Source organism: Ailuropoda melanoleuca, chromosome 14 (genome assembly GCF_002007445.2).
Source record: "Ailuropoda melanoleuca isolate Jingjing chromosome 14, ASM200744v2, whole genome shotgun sequence".
Classification (NCBI taxonomy): domain Eukaryota; kingdom Metazoa; phylum Chordata; class Mammalia; order Carnivora; family Ursidae; genus Ailuropoda; species Ailuropoda melanoleuca.
The window spans coordinates 50,074,101-50,086,863 of record NC_048231.1 but is presented as its reverse complement, the minus strand read 5'-3'; the positions used below and the strand labels follow the sequence as shown (position 1 = coordinate 50,086,863).

At 39.0% G+C, this 12,763-nt stretch overlaps 1 protein-coding gene across 1 annotated transcript in view; it reads left to right on the top strand.

Moving 5' to 3' along the window:
* The first annotated feature begins 419 nt into the window (after nt 1-419).
* NDUFV2 (NADH:ubiquinone oxidoreductase core subunit V2) overlaps nt 420-12,763 on the top strand; it is a 32,661-nt gene continuing 20,317 nt past the window's right edge. The window contains exon 1 of the mRNA XM_002917587.4: nt 420-635. Coding sequence (XP_002917633.1) covers nt 582-635 — 54 coding nt within the window. The 5' untranslated portion in view covers nt 420-581. The remainder of the gene's footprint in view (nt 636-12,763) is intronic.

Sequence of the window (12,763 nt, the reverse complement as noted above, 5' to 3'; positions counted from 1 at the left end):
TTCCAGCTACATTATTTCACCCCTAAATACGTCAGCACACATCTCCAAAGCAAAAGAATGGCAAACAAGGCATTTAGCGTATACCTCACTCAGTGGCAGTCTTCTGCGTCTTCAATTCTATAACTTGTAAAATATGATTTACAAAGGGTTACAACGGATTTTTTTTTTTTTTTGTAAGTAACCACGATAAAAAAAAAAAAAGTAGTTGGTTAAATCCCCAAAAGGCTCTCCAGGAGGGAAGTTCACCCCATAAATCCAGATCGGCGTTACATTCCCTAGAAGCCCAAGGCACAACTCACAGACTCTTCCTTTCAAGGTTGAGACCCCAGTCACAGCCTGTGGGACCCAGCCTTTTATGGACCTGGCTGGCCTTCGCCCCGCCCCTCCCTGGGAAAGTCTCCGCCCACTGGGCCCCAGCAGTCCCCGCGAGCCTCCGTGCGTCCCCGCCGCCTCTTCCTAGGCAGCGGCACGCCGCCCTGGACTCCCTAGGCCTGGGCTCGGGAGCGCGCACGTCGTGCGTCGCAGGCTCGCTCGGGATTCTCGCCCGGTGCCGCAGGGAAAGGCCAACGGTTTGGTCCGCCATGTTCTTCTCCGCGGCGCTCCGGGCCGAGGCGGCTGGTCTCACCGCCCAGTGGGTAAGGAGGTTCGGAATGAGCCCGGGCACTGCCGCTGCCCTTTTCTCTTTCTCGGTGTCTCCTTTTGTCGTGGGCACACGAGAGCGCTGGGCTCTGAACAGCCTGCAGGCGGCGGCAAGGACGCTGCGGCCTTCGCCCTCTCCCAGGGAGGCCGCCACAGCTCCACCGCGAGCGAGAAGCGCCGAGGGAGGGTCGCAGAAGTAGCTGCGACGGGTGCGTGGCCTCCCCCACAGGACTAGGAAGTTTACGCCTAATGTGGTCAAGGAGAGGAAGAAGGAGGGGCCGTCCGGTGGTCTGTTGCTGTTTCGCCCTAGCGCAGAACATAGGCCTGGCCTGCGTCGGCCGGATAGGTTTCTAAGACTCCCCGCCCACAAAGGAGGCACCTTCCCTACCAAGCCTGGTGACCTTCTGGCTGTCAGGTTGCAGCTCACTGGAGAGGACTCTGAAATTGTAGGCTCTGGCTTGCGTGTTGAAAACTTAAAGAGCGTTTCCTTGGGCGAAGAGGTGTTTTGATTTAGTGAAGATCGTATTTTGCATGTCGGAAAAGTTCAGTAAATAATCTTATCATACTAACTCTGTGAAAGAAACTACCACAAAGACTGCACCCAGAAAGATTTTAAGAGATTGAATGGGCTTCTGAGATCCAAGTACAAGGAAATTGAATCTCCGGTCGAAACACTCATTCAAGTTAACTTAGAAATGGTGACTTCAGGAATGACGATTATAACAGCATTTACTGGAAAGAAGCCTTTTTTCCCCCCTAGCAGTAGAATAGAACGGTTAAGTCAGTTCTTAGCAGAAGACAGGGAGATAGTGCATAGTAGTATAGAATAGTTCAGGGCTTTAGAGTTAAGACCTGAGTTTGGATGGTGGTTTCACTGCCTTTTCTTGCTTTGTGACATTGGGCTGTGATTTCTCTCACCTAGTTTTCTTGGTCATAAAATGGAAGGAATATTCCAATTTGCAGTTTAGTCTTTCAGTAAAATTTTGAGGTCCTACTGCACCGCTGGGCTGCAGATAACAATGTGGATAATAATAATAGGTAACATTTGGTGACTACTTTTCCATGTGCCAAGCACATTGTTAAATATTTGTATCTAAATCTCATTTATGAGGTTGGTACTGTTATTTCCCCATATTATGGATAAACAGATTTAGACAATCCCTGTTCTTGTGGAGTTGATAGTCTCATGTAAGAGAAACTGAGGTAAATATCATACAGTGTAAGAGTACCTTGTTAAGAGATATGAATAAGGTCAGTTTGGTTTGAAAGTGGTATAAGATTTTTCGTGGAGGCAATACTAACAAATGGGTGATAATGTCACATATATTAGGGAGCATATAACAGGTGGAAAGGACAGCGTAAGAAAAGGCTGTTGATAGTTGGCAAGGAAAAGCTTGGTGCATATAAGAAGCCTCAAGCAGTGTTGCTGGACTCCACTGTTGGAAGTAAGGTGAATCCAGAGGTGAAATAAGAGAGGTGCCCAGATTTTGGAGCTCCTTGCATGCCATGCCAAAGAATTTGGCTTTATCTTAGAGGCAGTGCTGAGCCAGTGAAGGATTTTAAAGGAGCAGAGGGACAAGTTCAGGTTTCTTTGTATTGTGTAGATGGCTGGATGGGAATGAGGGAATACCTTTGATCAGAGCCAGAGGCGGGGAGACTAAATAGATGAGAGACTCTTGCAGAACCCCAGGTGAGATGTGGTGAGGATCAGACCTTGTCTACTAGTACAAAGGATAGAAATGAGAGTACAGATAGATTTTAACTTCTTTAGTTTTTGCGGCAAAGGGTTATTAGAGGTATACATCGAAAAGCAGTTTAAACAATGGAAAAGAATATCCTCAGGTAGTGGGAGAAAATTTCAATCAAGTCTTATGTTAGTTTCTGCAGCTTTTTTTTCTTTGTACAAATATTACCTGATAAGTAGTGTGTAGCCAATAAATACTTGTTGAGTTCATGAATAAGTCTAAGGTTTTTTTTTCTTTTTTTTCTAGTTTTATTGAGTAATTGACAAATCTCTGACATTTAAGGTGTACAGCGTGATGGTTCGATTTAGAAGTTTAATTTTATTACACGAGTAATACATTGTAGAAAAAACATAATATTGGAAACAGCAAACAGAATAAGCTCAAAAGATAAAAATTACCCATAGTCTCATCAGCCTGGAAATTACCAAAATGTTAACATTTTTGTGTCTGCAATTAACAGGCCTTACAGAATTTTTTTTTTTTTTGGTAAAATTGGATGGTATTGTTCACATTGTTTTGTAGCCTGTTTTTTTCTCACAAAGCATTTTTGATCTGCTTTCCTTACCTGTAAACATTTCTGTACTGTCATTTTTAATGCTGTGTGGCATTCCTTTGTGAGGATGTTCTATAACCTATGTAACCAGGCCCTTCTAACCATTTTCAAATAGAATATCAGAATGACCTAGGAAATAACAGGAAAAGTGTATGAGGTGCCACTAATAAAGTTCCTTTCCTTAAAGAGAAACCATTAAGGGGCGCCTGGGTGGCACAGCGGTTAAGCGTCTGCCTTCGGCTCAGGGCGTGATCCCGGCGTTGCGGGATCGAGCCCCACATCAGGCTCTTCTGCTATGAGCCTGCTTCTTCCTCTCCCACTCCCTCTTGCTTGTGTTCCCTCTCTCGCTGGCTGTCTCTATCTCTGTCAAATAAATAAAAAATAAAATCTTTAAAAAAAAAAAAAAGAAACCATTAAGGAAACCATCTGCATTTTCAAAGAAATTGCTTATTTTGTTATAATTTCTATTGTACTAGCTAACTGCCAGTTTCTTTAGCTACAGACTTCAGTTTATCATTGCTTTAAAAATACCCATAACTTAGTACTGTCTAGAAGTTCCTACAAGGGGCGCCTGGGTGGCTCAGTCGGTTAAGCGTCTGCCTTCGGCTGAGGTCATCATCCCAGGGTCCTGGGATTGAGCCTTCCATTGGGCTTCCCGCTTAGGGAAGAGCCTGCTTCTCCCTCTCCCTCCGCCGCTCCCCCTGCTTGTGCTCTCTCTCTGTCTGTCCCTCTCTGTCAAATAAATAAATTAAAAAAAAAATTAAAATAGAAGTGCCTACAATAGTGTGACATTGAACCGTATTTCTTAATCTCTTGGAGTCTCATTTTTCTTTTCTGTAAAGTACGGTAATACCTTATTTAGTGATTATCAAGAATTGCCTAAGAAGTGAATTATGGAGCAGTAGATACTCAGAATAGGCTTATTATCTTCTTCAGTAATTTTCCATGGCTTTCTGTAACGTTGAGATCACTTTGCAGCTCATCGCTGCCTCATTCCCAAGCCAATGCTTAGTTAAATAAAAGTGGGGAGTTGTGGCATTTTCAGACAGTGTATTTTCAGCTTTAGAATTTTGGTTCTTTTTTATAGTTTCTATTTGATTTTTTTCATTCATTGAAGATATATGTGTAGATAGATATATATCTATGTCCTCAAGGATGGGTTTAGCAGTCTTGAAATTGTTGCATGGTAATCTCCATTGATTGTCTCTTTTCTTGAAAATGGGTTGTTTTGTTGTTGTTGTTGTTTTATGTTGAGTAATTTTGGATTGGATCCTGGACATTGTGAACGGTATGTTATAGAAACTCCAGATTTTGTTAATTCCTCCGTTAGTGTTTTTTTGTTGTTGTGGCAGGCTGTTAACTCAATTGAACTTGAACTATAACCCAACTCCCTTGTGGGCCGTAACTCAAATATAGGTTCAGTTCTATTAGCTGGGCTGCTTGGAGTTGGCCCCATGTGTATGCATGGTTTGGGGTCAGCCACAGAATTTGGGGCTTCTCTGGCTCTTCCTTTTCTTGGACTTCCCACTTTCCCATGTCTGTGATTGTCCCAAACTGTCCTGTGGTTGTCCCAAACTGTCCTGTGGTTCTTCAAGCCATTAAAAACTACAGGTTTTCTCTTGGGGTTTTAGCTGCTCAGAGCAGGATTAACAGGGGTCTGCCTTCAGGCTAAAAGAAGTAAAGTGTAAAGCAAAAAACCTTCATTGGCTTCATCTAAGTATAGACTCCCCTTCTGTGTCTGCCTGCATTTGGTTGTTCCACAGTGCCTTCAGAAGTCTTTTGGGGTTTTAGTTTTTTAAAAAATAGTTTGTCCAGAGTTTATAGTTGTTAGTGGTTTGGTCTGATAATATCTGCTCAGCTTCTCTGCAAGTGGAACCTCCTGTGGTGGCATTTTTCTTTCTAAATATTAAGTTTTGTAGAATGAACTGTTTTCCCATTCCGTTAGAGGTCCTTAAGTCTGATTTTGCAGTGTCCCAGGGTATCTACATTTTGGCTCAAGGACTGTAAATGAGTTTTGTTTTTTGTTTTTTTAAAGCATTTATTTTAGTTTTCTATTGTTGCTCTAACAAATTTGGTGACATAATATAGATTTATTGTTTTACAATTCTGTAGGTTAAAAGTTTGACATGGGTCTCACTGGGCTAAAATCAAAGTGTTGGCAGAGCTACTGGAATACTGTAGGGGACAATCTGTTTTCTTGGCTTTTCCAGCTCCTAGAAAAAGCTGCCCTTATTTATTGGCTCATGGCCCCTTTCTTCCATCTTCATAGCCAGCAAGGGCAGGTTAAGCTCTCACATTGCTGAGTCTGCTTCCATCATTTGTGACATAATCCTTTCTTTTGCTCGCTCTTCCACATTTAAAGGGCCCTATGGTTGCCTTGAACCTACCCTGATAATCCAGAATAGGAATCTCCGTATTTTAAGGTCAGCTGATTAGCAATCTTAATTTCATCTGCAACCACTGCAATCATAGTTCTCTTTTGCTATGCATATTAATATATTCACAGTTTCCCAGGATTAGGAAGTGGGTATTTGGGGGGCATCATTACTCTACCTGCCATGGCCTTGAATACTTAAGGCGAAAGAGAAATGAGCAAATTTTTAATTTATTCAGTGAGGTTCAGCAGGTCACTATCACACGTTACAAATTCAGATCTTTACACTGGACATGTGAGCTCAGTCTCCATTTCAAAGTTATAAATAGCTTAACTTCCCTTCTTTTTGAACACTGTTTATTATCATTCCGGTACTTCGGGTAATAAATTATAGGTTCATTGACCGTGTCAGTACAGTTTTCCATTGAGAAACCTAGACTTACCCACCACTTTTTGAGTCAAGTCAGGAAAAATAGTTGTAGGAAATTTTTTTTCATTCAACAAGCATGAAAACTTTACATGTTTAAACACCGTTTTCTTTGCCTTGTTATTAGAGAGGGAAAGTGCCTTATATATGGGATACTTTCCTGGGTGTTATCCCATTTTGTAGGTGAGACAGCTGAAGATTCCCAGACAAATATGCCCAAAATTACACTGTAGTAGGAGCCTGAACTGGGTTTGTTTGCAAGTCGCATTTGTTTGTTTTTTCTTTTAACCGCTTTTCTAAGTTGTTCAAGCTTACTGAGGGAAATTGGTATGTATGGTGATTTTAATTTAATAGGTGCTATAATAGTAGAAGGGTTTGTCAATGTGAGCAGACTAGGGAAGTGATTTCTCTGTACTTAAGGAAGAGAGCAGAGGGGATAAGAGGAGGTGGTTAACTTTGGTCATGATGGGTACAATTTTGTTCCTTAGGGAATATCATGATAGTACCATGAAAAATTCACACAGTTTGAAAAACACAGATAATGTCATGTTCTGTTGGGACGGCTACATTTATAGCAATAATGTTGTACGTATCCTTGATATTTTGAAGCATGGAGTTCCTCATTATCGCTGACTAAATACTCCTTAATATTCTTCAGTACTTCCAAAGATCTGGGTTGGAAAAGATCGTCTAGCATTTCTTATTCTTGGCATCATTACATTTTGAAGACCATTCATAAAATCCATCAACTGCATGCTAGGATATAGATACCATATACCCTTAAGCAGTAATTCCCAAACTTGATCAAAAGAATCAGCAGTGATGCTTTAAAAGTACACATACTGAGCTCCTCTGGTCATAGGTTTATTAAATTTTAAATAATAACATGTTTATTTGAGTACTAGTCCTTAGGACTAGAAAATAGTTTACATTTATACAGCATTTGTTCATGTTTATTTGGTTTTCAAGTTAAACAAACAAAAATTGTGCTTAAGTTTTACCAGTTAATTCTTTAAGTTAAAAGCTCTTAAAATCACTTAAACTTGAAAATGAATATTCCTTCTTAAAGCAACTTGTAATTATTTAGGGTCTCATCTGTTTTTGGATTATTGAGGCCTATTGCCTTCATTTTAGGGGCACAAGAAGAAAAGATAATGGGGGGACTGGAGCGTTATTGTTTAAAGTTCCAATAATAACAATAATAATGATAGTGGCCAGTACATGAGTACTTATAATGATACTATGCTAAATACTTTACCTCATTTAATTTTTATCAGTTTCAGATAGATACTGCTTTGATTTTATAGGTGAGCAAACCTAGGTACAGAGAGGTAACTTGCCCAAGGTTACATACAGTACTGTAATTGGTGAAGATGAGGCTGAACCTAGGTCTACTGACTGAAATGATGTTTGGATGTTTCATTTCTATGAAGTATTCCTATCCTTAGAACACCTGAGTGGTGTTTGTATCCACACCGGATTTTACATTTTTAAAGAGTGCTGTGTTTGATTTGTGGTCAGGATAGACAGTATTGTTGCCATTGATATGGTCATCTTAATCTGTAATGCTCCTATAAAACCTGGGCTTTTTGTGTAACTTTTTTGTTACATAATTTGGCCAAATTTTTCTCGTTAATTCTCTTATAGTGCTAGAAAAATCATTTAGATTTCTTTAATCAGAATTAACATTTTTAGTTAAATTATTGGTGGAACTTTATTTGGAAGACATTTGTAAGAGCCCTCCCATGTATATTTGAAAATATGACAAAACTTAATTTTAGTGGTTAAGGCAAAGTTAAGGTTCAAGTCAGGCAAACCTATGTTTGGCTTTTCATTTATTTAGCAATGCAATCTAGGGAAATTTTTTTCCTTTGTTTTTTGAGCCTTAGTTTCCACATCTCTAAAACGGGATGATAATAGTACCTATATGGTAGGGTGGCTGGAAGAAGTACATGAGTTAGGATATTTATAAAGTGTGTAGCACAGTATCTGATTCAGAGTAAGCACTTGTATTTATTATCACTATCCCTGATGTAGGTATCACAGTTACTATTATCCCAGCCATCATCTACTTTATTAAACTAAAATGCACTGAAAACTTTTATTTAAAATGTAGAAATACCTACTCCGAGTGTATCACACACAAAAACTCTTGGGGGAGCTCTTTGTGTTCTCTGCATGTCTTTGCTCTAGACAGCAAAAGAAATGGCTTTTGCTTGAGCTGGCAGTGGGGGAGGCAGTAAGTAATAAGCGAGTAGGTAATTGGTGAACAGTGGCAAGAAAGTACAGAGGAAGCCAGTATCACTTTCCCTTTACCTGATGTTTCCCATATGAGTCGTGACCCCCCTGCAGGTGCACACATACATTACGGATTTAATCTGTAAATGTTTGGGGGTAGTGTGAAAGGTATACTCCTTGCCTGAATTGGTTGCTAATAAAGGAAAACACTGATTTTCAGTTGCTTGACCTTAGTCCTGTCTTTCTGACTAATTAGGTTACTGATTGTGTCAGTTCTCTTTTGCAGCTTCCTTATCCTTTATGAGTACTGTTAATGTTTGAGCAAACGTTTTAGAAGAAACTGAAAAAACAAATGTAGGGCCCACGAAAGATTCTGTTTTTGGGGAGTGGGTTGAAGAATATAAAATTTAAATTTTTGTCATTTTGAGCTAGTAGTATTGGTAATGCAAATGATGATTAAAAAGAGAAGGGTTAATAGAGAAGGCGACTTAGATCCAAAAGGCCTGGACTCAAACTTCATCTCTGTCACTAATTGGGTGATATAGGGTTGGGTTACTGTTTCTGAGCCTAAGTTTCTTTAAAAGTAAAATGGAAATAATAATAACTATAGATTTTTGAGGAGTCAGTGAAAAAAAGGTATCTTGAAGTACTTAACACAGAGTCATTCAAGTGAATTCACAGAAAACACTGCCATTAGTTGCCTGTTGTAAATCTGTTCCTTCTGAAACACTCTGAAAAAAGAATAAGCTAGAATTGAAGTCCACTATTAATTCTGTGCTGTATGTCAAATTATTCTTGTCTATTTAAAAAAAGTTAATTGAATTTTCATTGGAGTTCACTGAATTCAAATGGAATTCATTGAAGTATAGATACTTTAGAGTCTAGTGAGAAACAGACTTTAGTCTGGTGAAAAGACTAGACATTAAGGGGAGAAAACTCTGCTTACTCTTCAAATCAGTCCAGCCCTCCTAAGTTGTTTATTTCCAATTCCAACACCAATAATTGGTCTGGAATGCCTCTTTATTCCAGAAACTAAATTCAAATGACTTATTAAGTAGTGTAAAGATGTTAATTCAGACTTTTCATATCTTACTTATTCCTTTATTGGAAGTGTCTGATGTGGATGTTACAATGAATGTAATTAAGGTGAAGCTCTTAAAGGTGTCAAAAAACAGGGCAGCTTTGAAAATGGCCTTGTGCTAACTTGATGTGAATGAGTAACAGTTTATGCCAGTTGAGAAACAATGAGGGCTAATATTTATCAGTTTACCCTATTTTGCTTGTTCATTTTTTTATAAACAAATTATCTGAGCCTTTTTCCTACTGTTTTGAAGAAGTTCCAGCTTCAGACATTGAAAGTTGCTCAAATGCTATGCTAATGTATATATATTTGGGTTTTCTGTAGGAACAAAAGTGTGGCATTTACTGGTTTTTTTTTTTTTTAAGTTTTTTAAAAAAACCCAGTAAATAGCTTGTTTTAAATAGAGGGCATAGGTACATACTTCTCTCTGTAAATGGGAACATGGTGAACCAATGGAGGAGGCAGGTCTTTTCATTTCTAATCTGTCTTCCTATGTATGGATGCATTCCAGGGTTTTCTTCATTAAACTCCCTGATTTCCTAGATCTACTCTATACTTTTGAGCTCTGATACCATCAAATAGTTCCATTCAAGTGGTTAATAATAAGACCATAACCTTGTAAGCAGTAGCCCTAAGATCGAACGTGAGTTATACCAATAATTAGTTACGTGATCTTGAGAAGTTTTCATAACTCATTTAAATCTGGAAATAATACCCATCTTTCATGAAAGTTGTGAGAATTAAATAATGTGTAAAAAGCTTAGTGACTGACAGTACTTCTATAATAATAGATAATGATAGGTAACACTAATATAGTACTTACTACATGCCACGCAGCATATTAAGTACTTTACGTAGATTATCTCTTTTAATCTTTACAACAGCCCTATGAAGTATGTACTGTTATTAGGACAATTTTATAGATGAGGAAAGTGGCTCTAGAGCTGGGCTTTTAACAACTCGGCTGTATTGTCTTTCTGCAAAGAGTATATTTATGGAATATTAAGTACCAGTGATAGATCCCAATTCCCAAGATGTTAGACTGTGGAAAATGTGACTTTTAGAAATGATGAAATTGATCTATTTGATATTGGTCCCTTTCCACTGTCAGAAAGAGTGTTTTGACAATTAGTTTGGTGACAGTAGGCAGGATGAGTTGGACTAGGGAAGAGTTAGTTAGAAAGCTATTAGAGTAATGCACAGACCTGGAATGATGTCTGAAGTGGAGTAGTGATAGAGAGGATAAGGACTAAAGAGAATTCATTTTTAGAAATTGAAATGTTGGGGTGCCTGGGTGGCTCAGTCAGTTAAGTGTCTGCCTTGGCTCAGGTCATGATCCCAGAGTCCTGGAATCAAGCTCCACATTGGGCTTCTGAGCAGGGAGCTTTGCTTCTCCCTCTCCCCCGCTTCTGCTCTCTCTGTCAAATAAATAAAATCTTTAAAAAAATTCAAATGTAATACATATACATGGCAAAAAATTCAAACAGTATGCAAGGATATATACATATTATAGTAAGTATAAAATATACATTAAAGAACAGGGGTACAGGGATATATGTTATGGTGAGTCTATTAAATGTATTGCGTAAAGAGTAAATTTCCTTCCCACTCCACATCCTTGATCCCCTTCTTCAGAGACAGCCGCTGTTACTGGTAGTTACTTTCGTAGTACCTCTATATTCATTCTCCGTTGTGTTTTTTTTTTTTTTTAAAGATTATTTATTTATGTGACAGAGAGACAGCCAGCGAAAGAGGGAACACAGCAGGGGAGTGGGAGAGGAAGAAGCAGGCTCCCAGCGGAGGAGCCCGATGTGGGACTCGATCCCGGAACGCTGGGATCACGCCCTGAGCCGAAGGCAGACTCTTAACGACTGCGCTACCCAGGCGCCCCCATTCTCCGTTTTATAACATTTTCTATATTTTGAAAAATTAGTGGGACATGCAGACTGGTATATTTGTAGATTTTTATCTTCTTGCCAAGAACTGTGAAGGCTCTGGGATTTTGCCCTACCTGCCAGCCAGCAAGTTAACCTGCTTCGGTCTAATGGATGCCGACTGAGACTCCTGAGTCAGAGACAGAGGACTTCATTACTCAGGCCATGTAGGGTTGCATATGTTTCCTGTTCAGATTGGTTCTCCTTCATCCTCACATCCCATGGGAGTGTCATGGAGCAGCCTGGGTGAATGCTGTGCATCGTAACTGAGGAATCCAACCCCAGCTGCAAGAGAACTTGCCCAGTGTTTGCCTGAGAGGGGGATACCCTCTACAAAAATCCTTGAAAAGACAGTCTGGAATGAAAGCTGTCAGTGGCTGGTGCCTCTGCTCAGGTGCAGAGATGTGCAGAAACCCACACCCATGGAAAATTGTCTACCAGCATGATTACTTCTTCCTCCCCCATTTTAAGTAAAAAAAGATTTATAGGTTAATTTCAGTGATGAGAGAGGAGATAGTATTTTTCAACCATCTGTAATATACTTTCACCAGAAAAATTGATGGTCTTATGTGGATATAAATAATAAAAATAATTATGTGGAAATTCAGGAAGCTATCACTAGTCTGTTCTTTGTGACAATGTGACAGTGACTCTTTGTTAGAGTCAGCTAACAAAGCGCAATTTAAAAATCTGTTTAGTTCTTAAAATGAAGTTTAAATCTTCCATTTTTCAGTTATTAAATGTTTTATTCTCGTATCAGCTAAGCAAATGTGATAATGCTTTCATAGGTTATATAGTACTTTCAGAGAAACTTTATTATTTGAACCTCAAAGCACTCCAGTAAGTAAACATCTCTCTTTTATAGGTGCAGAAATTGAGGCTTAAAAAAATTAAGTGACTTATGTAAAGTTACATGCTAGTAAAAAAAATTCTTTTAAATCTGAAACTCCAGCATTTTTTTCTATGACTTAGCTGTTTTTTCCTGTTTTCAATGATTTGGACTTTAAAACACATAATTTTGGGTAGAAGTGTCTGTGTGTGTAAACTCATGTGCACATCCAGAATTACAGGTCAGCCAGAGAGTGCCTCAAAATAGATTTTCCAGTATATAGCTACCTAGCCCCAGAGACCAATTTTCAAGATTATCTCTGTTTCTTCCCCCCGCCCCGTATTTTTCATTTTAAGTTAAGTCGTGTTACAGATACTGGAATAATGAGGAAGGGATCAAATATTGACCCCAAACTGAAGCTATTTTAACTTAGAAATTAGTGGTGTTTAATTTGATAATATATAGGGAAGTTGGAAGGATAAATAGGATTAATAGTAGAGGTGGTAAGTTTGATTTTGTACTTGATGAATGTTTTGTTTTATTGTTTTTTAAGACTTACTAATTTGAGAAAGAGATTGTATGTGTGCGTGCTGGGAAGGGCAGAGGAAGAGAATCCTCGAGCTGACTCCCTGCGGAGTGCAGAGCTGCTTCAGGGGACTCTATCCCAGGACCCTGAGTCATGACCTGAGCTGAAATTAAGAGTTGTGTGCTTAACTGACTTAGCCACCCAGGTGGCCCTGATAAATGTTTTGTTTTAAATAAGACTTTTTGTTTGTCAGTTAATCCATGCTGCATAGGGAGCATGGAAAATAGAGAAAAACACAAGAAACAGTATGAAAATAAGAATCCCTTATAATCTTGTTAACATCATAACAACAGACATAAGCACTTCAAATTGTTATGGCCTTCCAATCTTTTCATTAGTGTCTATATTGAATATAAT